General features: G+C 38.8%; 2 protein-coding genes across 5 annotated transcripts in view; both read left to right on the top strand.

Annotated features, from left to right (window-relative positions):
* UTP6 (UTP6 small subunit processome component) overlaps nucleotides 1-2,810 on the top strand; it is a 33,963-nt gene extending 31,153 nt beyond the window's left edge. The window contains exons 18-19 of the mRNA XM_034412504.3: nucleotides 1,086-1,158; nucleotides 2,027-2,810. Coding sequence (XP_034268395.2) covers nucleotides 1,086-1,158; nucleotides 2,027-2,184 — 231 coding nt within the window. The 3' untranslated portion in view covers nucleotides 2,185-2,810. The remainder of the gene's footprint in view (nucleotides 1-1,085; nucleotides 1,159-2,026) is intronic.
* Nucleotides 2,811-5,371: 2,561 nt separating this feature from the next.
* Nucleotides 5,372-21,147, top strand: COPRS (coordinator of PRMT5 and differentiation stimulator). 4 transcript variants are annotated; one of them, XM_034412505.2, is made up of 4 exons: nucleotides 5,372-5,517; nucleotides 10,264-10,348; nucleotides 16,800-17,015; nucleotides 20,497-21,147. In XM_034412505.2, the coding sequence occupies exons 1-4, from the start codon at nucleotides 5,476-5,478 to the stop codon at nucleotides 20,667-20,669; spliced, it is 516 nt and encodes a 171-aa protein (XP_034268396.2). In that variant the 5' UTR covers nucleotides 5,372-5,475; the 3' UTR covers nucleotides 20,670-21,147. The 4 variants fall into 4 exon arrangements, with proteins under 4 accessions (XP_034268396.2, XP_087743076.1, XP_034268398.1 ...); XM_087886950.1 differs by lacking the exon at nucleotides 5,372-5,517 and adding an exon at nucleotides 5,537-5,681; XM_034412506.3 differs by lacking the exon at nucleotides 5,372-5,517 and adding an exon at nucleotides 6,801-6,866.
* Nucleotides 21,148-21,445: the final 298 nt, after the last annotated feature.

Here is a 21,445-nt window from a genome sequence, read left to right as displayed (position 1 = left end):
TGCATTTTTATTTTAAATTTGTTTACCACCCAGTCTCACTTGAGATGGGTACCTAAACAAATCAAATGAATGAATAATAGTGATATTTGTGAAATATTTACCAATTGTTTGATAGAACAAATAAATGAATAAATAGTGTGCAATATTTGTAGAGGTATTTACCAGTGTGAGGTTTCTAATGGAATTGGCATTTTTTATTTTGTAAAGCATGCTCTGCCAGGACTGGGCCGCAGTAAAATACTTGAACTGATTTTAAAAGCCACCTGGAAATAGTAATCCTTAATGTTACAGGCAGATTACTGGCACATGCCCAATTTCTTGAAAATCCTGGCCACTGTTGGTGTTCTTAAACTTATTAATGAAAATGGTGAGGTGAACTTCTGGATTCTCTAAATATTCCCAAACTGCAATTAAGAAGTCCAGTGCCAGCTGTTATTGCTAGGAATGGTAGATCAGCAACATTGGAAAGATCATCAGTTTCTCATCTTTGTTTTAAAGCATTAAATGTCTTAATGCTATAAAACAAAGACATTAAATGTCATATGTTTCATACACACTGGTTATAGTGGTTGTCTTGGATGAACAATTAATGTCTTTGCATTATGTAAGTGTCTTTTGAGGGAGGGAGCGCCCTGGAGCTTAATATAATACTCTCCTCAAATGAGAGAAGCTGAAACTCCTACCCTGACTGCAATAGTTGGGGGTGGGTGGGAAAAAAAGGAGAGGGAGGGTCCTTTTGGTCCTGATGCTGCAGCTATAGGCCTATCAGGTTCCAAAACCAAGAAAAACATGCAGAATTATTTATAAACAGTTGTTGTTGTTATTGTTCCTCTCCTATAGACAGAAATTGTGCCAAAGTCAGAACTGTTCATCTCTCACTTGCCAGGAGTCTGTTCTTGTGCCTGGATTGTTCGCATACAACCTACTCCAGGAAAGTGGGAAGGAATGCCCCCCAAAGATTTATGTATCAAAGCTGCCTAAAGTTTCAGAAGATGATTGAGATTGCATGACAAATGTGTTTTATTCCAGTCATTTTATCATTGTGTGTTAAGTTCAGCATGCTAACCACCCACCATTTTTTAAAGGAATCCAGTAAAATATTTAACATCCGAGAATATTATGAACGTGCCTTGAGAGAATTTGGTGCTACAGAACCTGGTAAGAATTTTTACTTGTTGGTTTCTGAGACTACTCTCAATTGCCTTTCTGTTATAACTGTGGCAATCACCTGATTCTTTCTGATACCAAGTCTCCCAATCGGTGGGTTGCTACTGATTCGCCCCGGATCGGGCGAACTGGTAGTGGCGATGGTGCGCAGAAGCGTCACGTGCAAGTGTGCGCGCCCACGAGCAAACTGGTAGCGACGGGTTTTGAAACCCACTACTGCTCCCAAATGTACCAAGCAAAGCTTATTGTGGCAGTTGCTGATTTTCCTTTCTGTCTGTCTTGGAATTCTACAGAATGCTGTGTAGTTGAAACATTCCATCATTTTTTAAATTTTATTCTATTCAAAATATTAAAATACAAATTCCAAAAAGAAAAAAAAGAAAAATACAAAAGCAAAGCAAAACAAGATTACACTAATGTGCATGAAAAAACAATACATATACATAAATTGTCCCCCCATTGAATAATGATAAATATATTTCAGATAAATATATACTCCTCCCCCTTTGTGAAGCAGACACATCATTTATAAATGTCTACAATTTACAACCCACTTGGCCTGGTATCTATCTACTATATGGAAACATAGTTAATAGATAAAACCAGCAGCCAAATTTCAAAACCCTCTATTAACAGTCTCTTATAGTAATTCATATGCAGAAAGTTCACATAAGTTTCTGATCTACCATAAGTCACCATAGTCATTTTCTCTGATCCATCCAGGATCATTCTACAGAATACAGTGTAGTTGCAACATTCCAATCAAATACATAGGCAATGTGTTTTTTGCATTGGGAAATCGCCTCTTTTGTAGCATTTCCATTATTACAATTGTAACTATGATTTCTTTTTATTGAAGATCTTTGGCTGGATTATATCAAAGAAGAGCTGAATCATTCTCAAGGCAAACCAGAGAATTGTGGCAGTATTCACTGGAGAGCTATGAAAATATTGCAGGGAGAACAAGTGGAAACATTTATTTCAAAGTATACATTGCTGCAAGCTGGGCACCTGTGAGAAATTATTTTTTATTCTAATGGCAAATTATCCTGTTTCTTAATCTAACAACTATGGAAACTCTTGGCTTTTAGTTGAGTCAAGTGTATAATAAATGTTCCCTGGATAAATTATTTGCTACTAAATAATTGCCTAACATCCATATTCCCTCCACATTACTGGAGTTAACAGAAATGTAAGTTTTAGATTTTAATTAATATACATATAAATATACTTTCAAGGAAAGTGGAAGAACAAACTTAATTTTGAGTTTATTTTGCTACTGTTTTGTGATAGGACCTGTTTATATTTTATATTATTGTGATAGAACTGGATTTCATTCTGGCTAGTGAATAGAAATTAGTTGTCTGCCAAACAAATGTAAATGAACATATATAGATTGTTCCAGGAACAGCTAGTTTTGGGTGGTTTGTATAGAAAACAAAACATGCATGTGTGGTCCAGATGCAAACTGGAATATAGTTGTTCTAGACAAAAATATTTTGGTGCATTTGGGAGGGAGGGAGATAGAACAACAACAAAAAAAGTCTTACTGAAGTTAGGCACATTTCTTTGTTTTAAAAAAATGAATGCATATTCATTATGTACAGATTCAAAATAAAAATTTGAATATCTCAAGTGTAAAAGTGTGGACATCATCTCTTCTTCTAGGTTGGACATTTCGGCCATACAACAATCTGAAACTTTTCCAAAACAAACAGCAAAGCCTTATAGAAAATAAATATAAAGGTTCTGGAATCGTCTTCCATGCTTGCCAGACTTAACTATTATTTCAAGACTGAAGGGAGGTCTCAAAGGCATGCAAGGAGACGTATGAAGGATTCTGCAAGAGAGAATGGGAAAAAATTGCCTAAGCAAGAGTAGCTATCTGTAGAAAATTCTTAGTAAGGAGATGCTATAAAGCAGGGATGTCAAACTTGCGGCCCATGGGCTGAATGCGTCACGTACTGGCTCCCCTTCCCCGGTTTAGCAAAGGGGGAAAAAGTACCGATACATCATGTGACACCGCCGTCACATACGTGTTTGACACCCCTGCTATAAAGGATGACTAAAAAGTGGGTCTCCTGGATATCTCTCAGAAGTTTTTTTAAATATTCAGAATCTACTTAGAACTAAAAGAGATAATCATCTGAACGCAGTCCAATTGCTGTGACTAAGATCTGGAGTGAATTTAGTAGATAGTAACCTGAAAGAAATATGGAGAAGTGGTAACCAGTTAAAGGCATCCATTTAAACATCCATTTCATATAATGTGAACCCTCAGATATTCCTTCTGGCTGACATTAGAAATGTGAAATTTGAGAGATGTCCTCTTTCAACTGATAACATAAAGAACAAGCTGGGTCCAATGTTTTCTTTTTCCTTTACAGCAGAATCAAAATGATTTAAGCTCTTTTTTAAAAAAATGAATGAACAATCTTTACAAGTTGTTGTCATCAGGCAATTGGTGAATGATCAGTACTAGAAAACACATGCCCCATTGCATCCTTGTTTCAGAGATATTTCCTTAACCAAACAGAAACAGAATGACACAAGAGTAGGCAAAAAAGCAATGGGAGCCAGTGTGACTTCCTCACCAAATTTCTTTGTGGGAATCAGGAATCTTTCTTTACCTTCCCAGCAGGCAGGTAAAGTGGCTGCTCTGGGTGGGGGAGGGAGCGAGGGATCGCACGACTGGCTGGGAAACTATTAACGGAAAATGGAGATCAAGTGATCACAGCAGCAGTGCAGCAACAGTCAGTAGCATTGAAGCAGTCATAGCTTCCCCAAATTTCATTCTCTTAAGATGACTCTTAAGAGAATGTATCTCAGATTTTGGACACATTCTGTAAATTAGCCCATTTGAGGTACTTTTGTTCAAAAATTGTTGTCTTATGATGCACTGTTTCATCCAGTTAAAGGTCATGACAAGAACTTGAGTAGTATATAGATCAGGGGTGTCAAACTCGCGGCATCATGTAATGTATCGGGACTTTTTTTCTCTTCGCTAAACCAGGCGGGGCGGAGCCAGCATGTGACGCATCCGGCCCACAGCCCGTGAGTTTGACACCCCTGATATAGATTATCAAACCTACAGAATTTTATTTAACTGGATTCACATATCAGAAAGCAAGAATCAAATCCATTGTGGCTTAATCCAGTTTGTAATTTAGTGGCTGAGTTCATACTTTGGCTAATCTTGAAGTGTAAAATCCCCCCAAAATAACTAAATTCTGAAATAACACCAAAAATCACCTTTTACTTTAGCATGATGGATGAATTCAAGTTATATTGTAATCCCTTTTGTGCATTTGAAAGAGCTGCAGGTAGTTTCTTTTTGGGATAGACTTATAGTAGTATATAACCTTGATTGAGAAGTCAAATGGCCCTTAGAAGCAGTTGGGTTTATACTCCGATATTTTGTGACCTGATTTATAAACTGTAATTGACTGAGGTCATATAACAATCTAGTCAAAGATACCTATATAAAAATATGCTTTATTACTAAGAAATAAAGGCAATTCTTGACTAAAATTTCTGAATCTCTTGATGTGTAGCTCATTGAATTATTTTCCCACTTTTGATTTCTACCCCCGATCAATTATTTGTGAAAAGATTTGAAATAAGTAATCAAGATTGTTAAACTGAGATGTCTGTTGGTGAGGTAAATGGCTAACAGAAAGAGGATTTGGGCCAGGAAGCTCTGAAAATGTAGATTTTTACATGGGGGGAAAACTTCAGAATGTTAACGTCAGAAACTTGTTTTCAATGTCAGGGTTCACCTTTGAAAAATGAGCATTTCTGAGTATTAAATAATTTATTCCCGGAACCTGTCAGAACCTGCTGGATTTCACCCCTGGTTGCAGTGTCCCAGAGTCATGTGACCACCTTTTGCGACCTTGACAAGCAAAGTCAATATGGGAAGCCAGATTCACTTAACAACCTATGTTACCAATTTAACAACTGGCAGCGGAAAATTGTAAAAAAAAAACGGGAGGAAACTCAAATTAAGCCAATTTCTCACTTAGCCCCATAAATGCTGGCCTCAATTGTGGTCGTAAAGTCGAGGAGTTCCTTTTATTGGTAGTGCGCTTTGGCCGTCTTTGTGTTGTGTATGAAAAAAGAAAAAAAAGGGCGGGATTAAAATAAATAAATAAGACCCTGCCGACGGACCTGGTGCAAAGAGCTTGGGTTGGCCACGTGAGCCGCGCCTTTGCCGAGTTTTCTCGTGGGAAGGGAGGAGGAGGCGGCGGAGGGTCCGTTTGGGCCGACTGACGGGGGTGGGAGTCTAGACAGCCCCGTCGGCCGGGCATGGAGACGGCCGCTCCTCAGGGGCGTAGCCTAGATTGCAGGGTGAGGCGAGAGCCCGCATGGCGGGGTGTGTGCGCATGTGGGACGGGACGGGACACGGCCAAGCGGGCCGAAGGATTTCTCGACGGCAGCCGATCAGCGGAGTTGCAAGCCTTGAGGGAACATTTAGCCGCCCATGGAGGAGGGGAGCGCTTTGCTTCCCAATAGTAGGAAACACGTTTTTAGAAACCGGTTCAATGAAATGCTTATTCTTCAATGGAGAACGGCGGGGCCGCTTATACGTGCCATTGACTGGGAAGCTGTGTAAGATAATGGAGATACCGGTAGATAGATTCTCGTGGGTAATGTCTGCATTATCAAACACTGGAATATGCGTTATATATTCTCGCTTTTTGCTAGGTAACGAAGTACAACGTTTGAAATTAAAATAGAGCGTTCCTGGGTGGGTGGGTCAGGCGACCGTTTAAAGCTATCCGTGACGGGTAGAGTTAATTAAATTGGAAGCACGCTAATTTCACTAGGAGGTTGTTGTTTTTTAAATGCAGTGGAAGTGCTGAGTGAACTTAATTGAATAAGATTAGGCAGCCATAATCTTTCTTGAGGTAAAAAAAAAAAAGTTAGAAAAGCTTTCCCCATTCCGGTACAGTAAATCTCTACCTATGTTTGACTACAACTCTTATAAGTCTGGAACCAGGAAGGCATCGGGCTGAAAAATATATGTTAAGGCAGGGGTCTCCAAACTCAGACAGCAAAGCTGTCTGAGGAATTCTGGGGGTTGAAGTCCACAGGTCTTAAAAGTTGCCAAGTTTGGAGACCCCTGCATTAAGGGATCAGATCATCCCATCTTCCAAGCAGTGGAAGAAACACTGCCATACCCTGTATGGCATCTTATTCTAATCATATGTCCATGAAGATCATCTGATCTTTGTATCAAATTAGTTTGAAGTTTAAGGATGGTTTTTCTTCATACTTTACTCTTTTACAGTTTCTTTAGATATATTTAAATCCATTCTAATTTGTTTTTTTGATCATATGGCTATAGTAACACATGAAACTGGCTATATAGTTAAGAATCAGTTTTAATTATTAGCAAGCACCAAGAAGGGATGTTTAAACATTTGTGCCTCAGAGTTGCCATATCTGGAAATTATCTCATGCATTCCAATTAGCTAAAAAGATCCCTGCCTCACTACTGTTAATTTAAAATTCTGACATATAAAACACACATGTTGATAGGCTTCCCAGTGACCTATTTACCATTGTATCTAACTTCCAGTTTGATATCTGTTTGAACAGTTTCGGCATTTATTTGGTGCATCACGTTTTTCTGCAGTGCAAAGAGTCCCTGTGTGATGAAGCATTAGACACAGATTGACTGAAGAACAATAATGGTAGGCAGTGTGTATAAGATTTAAAATTCTTGGAAAAGCAGAGTAGTCTTTCTTACTTACTTACTTACTGCCCAGATTTTTTTTTTAAAAAAATCATTTTGGTGTGTAATTAAATCTTTCATGGACCCAAGCAATAGAATTGGATTTATTGAAAGGACTGGGCAAGGTCATAGGTACAGAAAAAGAATCAAAAAGTTGGATGAGTGGAAGAAGGTTTAGTAATAGTATCTTGAGGGAGAAAGATGTGAGAATAGACAAGGAGATGTTTAAATAGCAGTTTCATTCATCTTTGAGGGAGAAGGATGGTTTAGAAATACGAAATATAAATAAATACATAAACTAAATGTTTCTAAAGAAGTAATACTAAGCTTAAGAATATATGCAAGGGAAGGTAAGAGATGAAAGTACAGGTAGTCCTTGACTTACAACCACAATTGATCCCCAAATGTCTTGCTAAGCGAAATATTTAAGTGAATTTTGTCCCATCTTATGACCTTTATTGCCATAGTTGTTAAGTGAATCACTGCAATTGTTTAGTTACACAGTTAAGTGAATTTGGCTTTCCCACTGACTTTGTCAGAAGATCACAAAAGGGGATCACATGATCCTTAGATACTGCAACCATCATAAATATGAATGTGTTGCCAAGCATCTGAATTTTCATCATATGACCATGAGGATACTGTAATGTTGTAAATGTGAAAAAGTCATGTCACTTTTTTCAGTGCCGTTGTAACTTCGAATAGTCACTGAATGAACTGTCTAGTCAAGGACTACCTGTAATAGGGTAGGGTAAAACTATGGTTCCCAGGAAATAACATGATGGTGATATGTTGAAAAAAAGATGTAAGGGGAAATAAAAGGAGTAACAGTTAACAGAATAATTGAATGTTACAGGTTTAAAAGATTCTGGGTTTTAAATCTAGATTTACAGACAATTTTGCTAATTGTCACTTCAATTGTTGTAGCACAATTAATTGGTAACAAATAAGGACAGCAAGGCCTAAGAAACAAGGAACATGCATTTTATACAGTAGTTTGAGTTGATATAACCAGCTTTTTCCTAGGCTGTAAGCTTCCTGCTGGTATTGCTCCTTTAAGAACTTCTCTAAACTGCTTAGGCAAGCAGTTTTAAGATTTGCTGAAAATTCAAAAAACGTACAAAGGGTACTAGGTTGGAGTATATGGTGTTTGTAACAAACTACAATAATATCTTCATGACAGACAGTGCTATTGTAAAATATAATGTAGTTGCATTACAAACCCTGATAGGGTTGCTTAAGTCACGGCATTGTGTCATGTCATCATTCCCCCCACCCCATGCCCATAAAATGAAATACGAAAATGCAGTCAACTGAAATCTTATAGTGTGGAACCCAAGTATGTTTACAAGCAAATAATTCCTTTGAAAATTGCTAGGAAAAGAACCTTTACTGAAAATTGTCAGTAGTTTTTTAAAGAAATCAGATGGACATCAGGGATTATTACTGTCAATTTTTGAATTCTAGATGCTAGTGGGAGCAACCCAGTGAAAATCAAACTGCCATCCTTCAGAAATTATTTGAACATGCTATATAATTAAAATGTTTTTATTCCTGAGTACAGTTTTTATCCCTGGCAGCAATTTAATTAAATTCCGTTCTTCATGTTCTACAGGTTAGCTGTCTTATATTTAACAAAATATTTTTTAAATCGGTGCCTTCTGTTTAATGTTTTAGATTGTGTACATGAACACTCCAATGTGATAATACTTTTAGAGATAAAAATTCTGGTCTTATCATGATTCTTAACACATTAATGTTTTAGGAGATTGGATTTTGGAGAGCTATAGCCAACAAGTAGACACTATTGAATTAAACAGACACAGTTCCTTTATATGGGCATTCATATTTTGGGGAATAGTAGGAAATGGTACCTCCTTTAGCCATGCTCTCTTTTCTTAAGTTTATTTTTAATTTTAAATAAATACATGGGAGATACCCACATGGCAAAGACTTAATTTCCAGATCAAATTTGTTTGCATGAATGCTTGTGGACCATGTATCAGCACCTTGAGCACTTTTAGAAAGCCAGCATGGTGTAGCTCAGTGCTGTTTTATCTAGAAAAAAAAGAGAAGAGAAAGCTACTCTGAATTCATAGAGAGCATCCTTTGGCTATAGTATAACAGAAAAATCTCTGTTTTTCTTCTGATAGATATATTAGCTACATGTATGCGACAACTATTTTGTGAAGAGGCAAATCCATTGATGGCCACCATTTTGTAAATGGACATTATACTCTTTTAAAATTCTAAAACATGCCAGGCAGTCCAAAAAGTTGCCTATGCCTGATCTGGAGAAATCATCTATTTTCTGTATATATTTTTATTCCTTGAAAAAATATTTACATTTTAATCAGGGATTTCTCAGTGTTATTCCTAAAAATTAGACAGCATTGTCACTTGGTCAGTTTCAAACTATCTGGGTAGAAAAGTGTTTTATTTTTTTCTTACTTTAGGTCAGTGCTTCCCAACCATTTTCTTCATTATCCAAAATTACTTATCAGAAGGTATTTAAATATATCTGTTGTGATTGTGTAGTGCAGGGCTGTCAAACTCAAGGGCCGGGGGATGGATCTGGCTCACAGGATGCTTAGATCTGGCCCACGGTCTGTCCTGGAAACATTGAAGGACTGGCCCACAGTGCTTCTGCCAACGAAAACAGAGCTAGCAGAGGACTGCAGGAGGCCGTCGTAGTCAAAAATGGAGCTCAGCAGCCCGTTTTCGTTGGCAGAGCACTCAGGCCACCACAGGCAGCCCCAACACGAGTGATGTCAAGCTGGCCATGCCCACTCTGGCCACACACCCCACCCCTCAGGTCAAAGACAACCCTGATGTGGCCCTCAATTAAATCGAGTTTGACATCCCTGATGTAGTGGTTTTGTGGGTTATTATCCAAAAAACCTTCACTTTTACCCACTATTAAGTTATTTATCCAGGTTTGGCGAGCATACATTATACATTAAAAGCAGAATTTCTGTTTCAGAATTCATGATTACATTATTTGCAATTCGGAACTGAGGAAACAGTATTCTTATGGCAACTGCCCCTGCTTCTTTATGACAAATAAAATGATTGATCTTACAAGCTTCACAAGATTTATTTTTCAAGAAGATATTTGAAGTCATCATTAACCAACAAGTTAAAAGTTTAATATTCTCACTATGAAATTAACATTAAAATACATTTACAATTCCATATTTTAATAACAGGAACTTAAGGCCAACCTTTCTCACAAAGATTGATTTAATTCAACTTTCAAGAGCTATATTTGTTATCCAGCAATTTCGGGAGCATTTATATGAAAACAATAGGAGATAGGGATCATATTTTTAAAAATAAGCATTTCTGCCTTGCAGATTGAAGTTAATGGATCCTTCATTACTGAACAGGAGGAAGTTGAAGTAAAGAAGGCAAAGGCATTCATTTGGAGACCTGGGAAAGGTACTTAGAGAAAAGTAACTGCATTTCTAGAAGAGGAAACAATAGCTTGGTTGTAGAATACATATACTACATGAGTGGATTTGCATGTTGGAGTAAATCATAGACCTTGTTCAGCTGTTGTGCAGTGCAATGCATGAAGAAAATGAGGACCTAGATTGTTGGGGACAATGTGTTGATTCTGTAAACCGCTTAGGGCTGTAAAGCACTATGAACCTGTATATAAGTTTAAATGCTATTGCTATTAGTAACTGAGTTGTTACTGAACAAGTTGGTGAGAGATGGTCTACATAAATATCGTGTGACTGACTGTTGCTGGCAGTCTTTTTAGGCATGTCTAAGCTCCCATGTGAAATGCAATCTGGCATTATGGTTTAATTCAATGAGTAAAAATCCAGCAACATTTTTTATTTTATTTTTTTTATTTTATTTTGAATTTGTATACCACCCTTCTCCCTGAGGACTCAGGGCGGTGAACAGCCAAGAAAAAACATCAAGTACAAATATTAAAATACAATTAATATATATATATATATAAATTTGGCCCCATTAATTAAAAATGATAAACAAAACAATTAAAAACACTTAAAAAATTAGGCCAGCCTGGCTTGCTGGAAAAGGAAGGTTTTAAGGGCACGGCGGAAGGCACTGAGGTATTGGATTCTCCTTATCTCTGGGGGCAATTGATTCCAGAGGGTAGGTGCCCCCACAGAGAAGGTCCTCCCCCGGGGGTCACCAGCCTGCACTGTTTGGCTGATGGCACCCCGAGGAGGCCCTCTCTGTGGGAGCGCATGGGTCGATGGGAAGGTCGTCGGTGGCAGCAGGCGGTCTCGAAGATAGCTAGGCCCTATGCCATGGAGCGCTTTAAAGGTGATAACCAACACCTTGAAGCGCACCCGGAAGACCACCGGGAGCCAGTGCAGCTCACGCAGGAGCGGTGTTACATGGGAGCGCCATGCTGCTCCCGTCACTACCCGTGCTGCTGCGTTCTGGACCAGTTGGAGCCTCCGGGTGCTCTTCAAGGGGAGCCCCATGTAGAGAGCGTTGCAGTAGTCAAGGCGAGAGGTGATGAGGGCATGAGTGACTGTGCACAGGGAATCCCGATCAAGAAAGGGCCGCAACTGGCGAATCAGGCGAACCTGACAAAAGGTCCCCCTGGTTACAGCCGTCAGATGTTCCTCCAAGGACAGCTGCGTATCCAGGAGGACTTCCAGATTGCGAGCCCTCTCTGTGGGGGCCAACGACTCGCCCCCAATAGTCAGTGATGGAGTCAACTGACTATATCGGGATGCCGGGAGCCACAGCCACTCAGTCTTGGAAGGGTTGAGCTTGAGCCTGTTCCTCCCCATCCAGATCCGCACAGCCTCCAGGCACTGGGACATCACTTCAAGGGCATCGTTGGGGTGGCCTGGGGTGGAGATGTACAGCTGGGTGTCATCAGCGTACTGGTGGTATCTCACCCCAAAGCCACGGATGATCTCGCCCAGCGGCTTCACATAAATGTTGAATAGGAGGGGCGAGAGGACCGACCCCTGAGGCACTCCACGTATAAGAGGCCTCGAGGTCGACCTCTGCCCCCCTGCCAACACGAACTGCGACCAGTCGGAGAGAAAGGAGGAGAACCACTGTAACACAGTGCCCCCCATCCCCAACTCTTCCAACCGGTGCAGCATGATACCATGGTCGATGGTATCAAAAGCCGCTGAGAGGTCTAACAGGACCAGAACAGAGGAGCAACCCCTGTCCCGAGCCCTCCAGAGATCATCAACCAATGCGACCAATGCTGTTTCCGTGCTGTGCCCGGGCCTGAAACCCGACTGGAACGGATCTAGATAGGATGTTTCCTCCAGGAATTGCGGAAACTGTTGCGCGACCACACTCTCAACAACCTTCGCCAGGAAGCGAAGGTTGGAGACAGGACGATAGTTGGCCAATATTGCCGGATCCAGGGATGGCTTCTTGAGGAGAGGCCTCACCACCGCCTCTTTCAAGGCGGCGGGGAAGTGACCCTCACTCAACGAAGCGTTGATAACACCCTGGAGCCAGCCTCGTGTAACCTCCCGGGAGGCCAGTACCAACCAGGAGGGACACGGGTCCAGTAAACATGTGGCCGCACTAAGTCTCCCCAAAATCCTGTCCACATCATCGGGAGTCACAGCATCAAACTCCTCCCAGGTAACATTCTCAAGACTATTCCTCGTCACCCTGCCCTGATCTACCCAGTCAGAGTCCAAATCCCCCCGGATCTGAGCGATTTTGTCATACAGGTATTGTCCGAAATCCTCCGCCCTGCCTTCCAAGGGATCCTCCCGCGCTCCCGGATGGAGCAGGGAGCGGGTTACCCTGAATAGGGTGGCTGGACGATTCCCTGATGACGCAATAGAGGCGGAAAAGTAATTAAACTTTGCCGTCTTTATCGCCACTAGGTAGGTCTTAATATGCGACCTTACCAGTGTTCGGTCAGATTCAGCGAGACTGGCCCTCCAACCGCTCTCTAGGCGTCTTTTCCGGCGTTTCATCTCCCTCAGCTCCTCGGTGAACCAAGGAGCCGTGAGGGATCGACACTGGGTCAGAGGCCGCAAAGGCACGACTCGATCCAAGGCCCCACCAGCCGCCCGATCCCAGGCAGCTACCAGGTCCTCAGCCGAGTCGTGTGCCAGATCTTCAGGAATTGGCCCAAGCTCCGTCTGGAGCCTATCAGGATCCATCAGGCGCCTGAGGCGGATCCATCTAATTGGGTCCGCCTCCCTGCGGCGGGGTGTAGCGTTTCGAAGGTCCAGATGAAGGAGTGAGTGATCTGACCATGACAAGGGTTTCATGTCTATATCCCCTATAATAAGACCACTCAACCACTGGCCAGAGACAAAAATCAGGTCCAGCGTGTGTCCCCCCCCCCCGTGAGTGGAGCCATGAACTAACTGGGTCAGGTCCATGGCCGTCATGGAAGCCATGAACTCCCGAGCCATCTCCGACGTTTCACCAACGGACGGCAGGTTGAAATCACCCATGACCATAAGCCTGGGTGTATCAATTGCCACCGTGGCTATCACGTCGAGTAGCTCGGGCAGGGCCGTTGCCACGCGGCAGGGAGCCAGGTACATAAGCAGCAAGCCCATCTGAACCCCATGACCCCATCTCACAAAGAGGGACTCATATCCGGCAATCTGTGGCACAGTGGTTTCCCTCGGACCAAGACCTTCTTTAATAATAACCGCCACCCCCCTTGCCCCTCCCCTGGGCCCTCGTCTGATGGAATGCTCTGAAGCCTGGTGGGCACATCTCAACCAAAGGGACCCCTCCCTCCGGGCCCAACTAGGTCTCCGTAATACCCGCCAGGTCCGCTCCCCCCTCTTGAATAAGATCATAAATGAGGGGGGCCTTATTTACCACGGACCTGGCGTTGCACAGCATCAGCCGGAGGCCCAGGTCCTGAGTATCTGAGCCACCTAGTATCCGAGGGGAGCCTTGAGGACCAGGGCGCGCAATCGCTCTCAAGTAGCGAGTGCGCACCCCCGGCACAAGATAAGGTCCTCTGCTCCCGCCATATCTGCCCCTCCCATCCACCGTGCTGATGATATCCCCAATCCCTCGTCCTGCGCCCTCCAAACCGTTACCCTGTGCCGGGCTGGGCCCTGACCTAGGTGGATTACCCCCCCATCCCCTTTGGTCGCCCTCCCAGTTCCCCTTAAAAGATTATTAAAAACCCTAATTAACATGGCTTATTTTAACAAACTATTTAGGCTTACTGTTGGATTTTCTAAATTTTATTCTTAATTTAAGCCTTTTACTGGCAAGATGAAGCACAGAAGAAATAACCACACATAAAATAGAAGCAGTGAATTAGTCACAAGAGACTTAAAAAATTGGAATTAAAAAGAAACCTTAAATAAGATAAACTGAAATAGAATAGAACATAGCAAATAAAAATAGAACAGGAAAAATATTCAAAATGTCTCTGCTTCAATATTAGGATAAATAGAAAAAGAAAACAAGAATATAGTTTAAGGAAGCCACGTCTGATTTTCTTCACATCAGATATAAACATGGTGGCGCAGTGGTTAGAGTGCAGTAAACATGGAGCCGAGGTGGCGCAGTGGTTAGAGTGCAATACTGCAGCTACTTCAGCTGACTGCTAGTTCAACACATCAGCAGATCAAATCTCAACGGCTCAAGGTTGACTCAGCCTTCTATCCTTCCGAGGTGCGTAAAATGAGGACCCAGATTGTTGGGGGCAATGTGCTAATGCTAATGCAATATGCTAATATGCAATATGCTATATGCTAACTTTGTAAACCGCTTAGAGAGGGCTGTAAAGCACTATGAAGCGGTATAGAAGTCTAAATAAAATAAAAATAAATAAATAAATAAAAATAAAAAACATATTTAAAACCATTTTCCCATTCATAATTATATAACATGGTTCTCCTCTTAATATTCTGCCCTTATTAATCAGTAAATCCAGATATCATCATTATTGTGAATTAAATGGTACTTAAAGGCATTTGATCGTTGTAGGCACATACCTGTGGACTAGACAAGTTATAAAATATAGTTTTAGCTTTTAAAAGCTTGATGGTAGCAATTATTGAACTACTCTCTTTAGAATGGAAAAAGCCCAGAATTGCCTTGGCACTGTTGTTAGCTTTGGCAGCAATGGATCTAATTTGTTCCCTTCAACTTCTGGAAGCTTAAAAAATTATGCCAAGGTATTTAAAATCTGGAACATGTTCAGTTTTATTATTTCCTATTTGCCATAGATATCTGAAGGGACTTTCTTTCCCAGGAAAATTAAATCTTGGTTTTGGAAATAGTTGCTTATAAGACTTCCCTTTTTACAATATTTATTTATTTTATAACCTGCCGTTATTATTTTGCTAAAGCCCTAAGCTTTTCTTAAGGGCCACCTAGGAAGCAAAAGAATAGTTGGTTCATTGGCATATAGCGGCATTATCAAATGTCTATCACTGAATTTAGATAGAATTTAGGATGTTTGGAGCAACTACCACTGAGGTCCACATAAATATTGAACCACAGGGTGCTGGAATGCAACCCTATTTTGTGCCTCAATGGATTGGAATATCTGCAGCAAGATAGCCAGCTCTATTCTCATCCGATGTGGTGATTGTGTGTTCATACTATATCGTTATTAGAGTGAGTGGCCACTGGTCAATGAATGGGAGGGACATTTTTCATCAGAGTCTGTCCCTTGAAATAAAACTGAAGAATTGTTTTAAATAAAGACTATGTATAAAGGGTGACTTTGCTCACATTTATATTTTTCTTTTAGAAATTGTAAATTGGCACACTAACTCACTACCTTCCTTACATTCTGCTAGAAATTTATCGTGATATACTCAATCCAAAAATTTATAATGAGGAAATGGACATATCGTGTTTTAAGCTCATTTTGTAGGCTAACTGAAGAATTTCCATTTTTGCCATTTTAGAGAAGGAGAATGGTTACAGAACTCCAGTCATCAAATGTTTGAAGTGTTTTATTGATGTATTTAAACAATTAAAGGGACCTATAAAGCAGCATTTCCCTTTAGCAGCTTAGGTGATATTAGATCACTGCTGGGGGCTCTCCTGCTTTACAATTGGTCAATTTGTTTAAGAATCTGAATGAAAAAATAGTAGTAGAGGTGAAGTGAAGAAATATGTGGTATTTAGAAGAGAAAAGGCTAAATAGCTTACTACAATCTCTTTCCATCTAGCATCTGAAATCCTAACTTTCAAATATTGGTTCCCCTTATATATCAAGCAAACAATTAGCTTCCAAAATAGGGAAGTATTCTTTTCCACAGCCTGAAAAAAAAATCACATTTGTTGGGCAAAGGCTTGTTTTTTTTTCCTTTCAGTTAATTTTTTCTAAAGCTTTTTCTGAGCAGTTAATTGATTAACATGAGTAATTGCTCACTGTAGATTTTAAAAACTGTTACTAAATCTGCATTATCATATACAGTATATCATACATGGGTTTCTGAGCGGTGCAGGCAAATGTTCTCCTAGCATGTTGCATTAGCATTAATTAATAGTGGCTGAAAGATAAGATGTTTATACATGGCTTGGGCCTTTGCTGGGTTTGAAATTGTTAGCAATTTGTTATCAAGTTGTTAAATTGTTCCTGAAACTGATCCAGCAAATCTGAGGGTAATGCAAAATGTATTCGTTGTGCGTGCTTTGCAGTTCATATAGCTAATTCAGGCTCCGTAACTGCCATCCTTTCTCCTGATGTTGGTTGGTGAAATGGGCAAGGGGTAATAAATGGAGGTAGTTGCTGTCTTGTCAAAACCCAGCTATAAATGCAACTGTCATTAAATAAATTGCATGGAGCCAGACTAACATTGATTGTACTTTATCTCTGCCCACCCACCCCCAATACCGGTATATAAGATCATCCTTATGATTGTTTATTTTTTTTATATATTTTAAATACTGGCTACTTTCTTTGTAGGGCTAACAGAAAAAGTGGAGGCAAAAATAAGTAATCTTGGGGACTCTGATGATTTTGAAGACTTCCAATCAGAAAATGAAGACTTCCAATCAGATGATGAAGATTACGATGTAGCTACCCAAACTGTTTTTCCTGAAATGACAACAGTTACCCAGTATGAAGAAGAGGACTGGGATAAGGAGATGGAAGACTCTGAAAACAATAAAAACTCTTATGGTAAGGGAATGCTTATTTATGATTTTTTTCAAACACGTTAGGAAACGTAATGACTGGGAAAAATGCATCATGTATTTGTCAGACTCCTCACTGGACAAATTAAAGCACTGATACATGAATTTCTTGGTACTTCGTATAAGAAAATGGAGAACACAGTTGTATCTGTCATGTTTCAGGAGTGTGGTTCTAGGCTGTATCTAAATACTAGAATGTTACTAATCTCTGATACAAATAAGGCTTATAGCTTTATTCAAGCTGGTTCTTTGGCTGTGAGTCAGAGATGAGCACTGCTCCCTAGAGTCAGATACGGCTGATAGGGAAACTTTACCTTTTATATATATATATATTTAAGTTAAATGTGCATAGAGTTATATATTGAAGAAATCTAATTGTATGTAAGTGTGGCTCCCTGCAAGATATCCAGGTTACCTTTCTGGTCCTAAATAATTGTCATGTTATAGCGGGGACAATTCTGAGGTGCAGTAGACTATCCAGGAGCTTGTGAAGAGAGAAGAGAGAATTGCAACTAAGCACTTCCACTATCATTAATTTGACAGAAGCTGTATTATCAGAATATAAATATATTAATTCTTAAAATTGTACTCTGGCCTGGGATTAAATAATAGAAACTCCTAAGTAGAAAGGCCTAGCTATTTGCTAGTAAATAACTGGAATAGCAGCTACATCTCCTTTTTTTTTTTTAATTCATTACCTTTGAGATTTTTCATAAATTGTGAAGGATTTTTTCCAATATTTATACTGCTTCCTTAGTTTCTTTCCTTTGCATATTTTACAAATATTTGTCCCCCTGATAGTTTAATTTCATTGCCATTTTAATTATTGATAATGGTTCCATAGTAATCCTTCAGTATTTTTTTCTTAAATATACACAGTTGGCTAAGTTTAGAATAGTTGTGTGAACACAGTTAACACAATGACGAACACAGTTCTCTGCAAAACCCTATTTGAAAACACAAGTTCTTTCTAACCAGAGCTGTAACCTTAGTTTTATAATTGTTTTGAATTAAAAAATCATTTAGTCAAGATACAAACCATCCTTCTTTCTGTTAATCAAGTAATATAAATACAATACCTACAATAATGTTAGGATAATAATATACTAACTTATTCTTTGAAGTGGAAGAATAGCATTTGATAGTGAAAAATATACAGGGTTTCTAAAGATACGCTCTTAGTGTTTGTGTTTCTGATCTAGCTTTATAAAAAGATAACATCAAGTGTTAAAATTGATATCCAATAATCTGCTAAATTTAGGATCCCAATATTTCTGTAATACAGTTATCATTGGGCTATATCCTAGTGGATGCTGATTCTTATTCTTTACTGTCTTGTCATGATAGAAACAAAAGGTCCCACTTTTCCAAATAGGAATGTGTGGTAGGCATTCTATTTTAAGTTATTTAGGTGGCTCAGTGGCTAAGACACTGAGATTGTCGATCTGAAAGGTCGGTGGTTCAAATCCCTAGTACAGGTCTCCTGCGTGAGCAGGGGGTTGGAGTAGATGACCTCTAAAGTCCCTTTCAACTCTGTTACTGTTAAATGTTAAATTAAGGAAAATAGGTGATCCAATATTTGTTTAAAAGGATATGTTCAAAAATATAACACTTTCAATAACTTATTCTGTGTTCTACCCCTGATAAGAAATATAGAGTAATGACTCTGCCTCTCTTTTGAAGACAACTATAATAGTTCATTAACCATCTATTCTGTCTATTATTTAATGGTTATGTCAACTAATTAAAGACATGTAAAACTATGGTATTATAGACTAATTAATTAATTTAATATATTTATAGGGCTACCTGTCTTGCAATAGTGATTCCTGGCAGCTAACATACAATTCAAAAATTTGCAATACAAAAAGCCAACAATATAAAAATCATAATAACAATAGTTCTGTGTATTATTTTAAAAGTGTCTGTGGTGACATCACATATTTATTTTCTGTAGATATGAGATAGTTTATACATTTATTCAGTTTATAGGTCTACCTATTTGTCTGGTTGACTCAAAAACATAAAAAATGCAACTGCCATTAAAAAAAGAAAGGTCCTCTGGGATTCATGGGATGCTGTTCTACTGGACTGTTCAGTAATTTAAAAAAAACATATATCAAATAGAAAAAGTGGGCTGGAGAGTTCACCTGCAAGAAAATTGCATTTTCAACCATTTTGCTTTACTTATTGACATGCATGACTGCCACTTGCTGCCATCTTCCAGCTTTCCAATGCTCTTGGGAAAAGCCCTTGATTCTGTGATCAGAGAGGGAGCCATTCTAAACATTGCACATCGATAGGCATAATGCACATATTATTTCAAACCAGTTGTCAAATACTTAGATTGCGATCACATGACCCTGGGAGTGGTGAGATGGCTTTAGCTTTGAGGACCTGTTGTTAGTACCACTTGTTTAGCACCATCATTTACTTTGAATGGTCAATGAACAAGTGGTTCATTGGCACGTGTAGTGCCATTTTTATCCTTTGGCTCAATTAGCAAAAGAACAAACTGTCTCAGATACTTTTATTATTATTATTGTGTTCCTTTGATCTTGATTTGTCTTATTTCTTAGTGTTTTAAAGAACAAGCCTCTGTTTTCAATAATTCTGTAGACATCTGAAATTTAATCAGAATTTAATGTAATTATCAGAAGGTAATGTAACAAGGATGAAATACATATTTTTTCTAAATGGTAAAGTTTTTCCTTCTTTTAATGTGAAGAAATGTTTTTATTCATTTCTGTAAAATGTTAAACTACTGGTGTGATGTGGAGAAGAGTTGCATATTACCATTTAAGGATTCCACATTTTTCTTGTTTCTAGCATTATTTTTCTTATGCTAGCAAACATAGATCCTTTTTTTTCTTACGAGAACTTGCTGAAATTTTTTAGCAGCAAGTATGAATTGGAGAAGGAAAGGAAATGAGTTACTGAGTATTGCAAGATTTCACAGTGTGTCGATTAGTAGTCCTTCATAAAATATGGCCTATAAATTAAAAGCATGTGTAGCATTTATATTGAAATTGAAAACAATTTTTTTGTAAAGTTAATTTAGTTACATTTTTCTGTAACATGAAGATTTTATGACTTCTGTTCCTGGTTTAACTGGATGAAGTGGATAATTGAATCCTAGAATAATAAGTTGTGTTTATAGCTGCTGTAATATTTACTTCTGTATGTTAACTGAGCTTTCTAATCATATTGGTGGAAGAACACATTTTTGTTTACTCTTTCTTTTAACAAAGAAGAAAATAGCATGTTCCCAGTGCCATTAGCTTAAGCTCCTTAGAGGAAGGACTGAATATAAATGAGCATAGTAATATTTATAATAAAGCATTTCTTCAGAAGTTAATAGAACCTTAGCTTGGATAATTTTGCAATCTACATATATATTAACTTCAGCATTGTACAACAATATATATATAGTGTATTTTTACATTGTTCCCAAATTGCCTCTTTAGATTTAGACGATATTATCTACTGTGGAAGTTTCTGGAATGGCAATGGACAGGCATCCTATTCCGTTCAAGAAGAACCTCTGTATGACCCAAGCTTACATCACGTAGCACCGTTGACTTTGATTCACTTAAAAGCTGTGACAGAGGATGGCCAATTTGAAGATGCTGTTGACTGAAACATTCCCAGCAATGGGACAAAAACACTAAGTTCTAAATCAGATTTCTCCGTTCAACTGCACAAAATGGAAATGACTGAATGCCTTATAAGAATCTAGAGTACTGAAATATTAGGGACTGGATGGATGCAACTTTGTATCACCTTTTGGTTTAAACAAACTTGAAATGATTTAGGTTTAATTTGTGAAGTGGCTATTGTTGTTAAAGTGCTGTTAACTATTTTGTGTTATCTCAGTTTTAATTTTGGGTTTGTCTTGTAAGCCTTCACTGAAATGACAGTACACTTTATTTCCATCTCTTGACACTCAATAGGAGTTTCTGAATCTATAGTTCTACGTTTTGGTATGTTGGAGGTCATTGGGATGCTGGTGGGATGGATAGTAACACAATTATTCTTCAGGAATACAGGCTATTTCATTTTGTACAGCATATGTATGTGTTTTATTTAACATAATAAACATGCGCTGATAGAATATACTGTTTGGCTAGGGCCTGGATAATTATGTCCACATCTGCTGATTTATTTTAAAAAAATATTGCTTGTAAAATAATAACAAAAAGGAAAAAGAATAAACACAAAAAGAAATCAAAAATACATTATCCTCCTTAAAAATAAGTGAAATAAGATACAAGAGAGAAAAAAGATTTTAATATGTTGTTAGAACAATATGCAGTTACAATTCTATATATAATTATTTAATGCAAACGGTATTGAAGTGTGTGTGTGTTTCTAATACACTTATATGACTATCATGCTTTTTTTTTTAACATTCTG

This window comes from Pantherophis guttatus, chromosome 2 (genome assembly GCF_059756535.1).
Source record: "Pantherophis guttatus breed Tessera chromosome 2, ASM5975653v1, whole genome shotgun sequence".
Lineage (NCBI taxonomy): Eukaryota > Metazoa > Chordata > Lepidosauria > Squamata > Colubridae > Pantherophis > Pantherophis guttatus.
The sequence above is the reverse complement of the archived record's forward strand: the minus strand, read 5'-3'. Positions and strand labels throughout refer to the sequence as shown.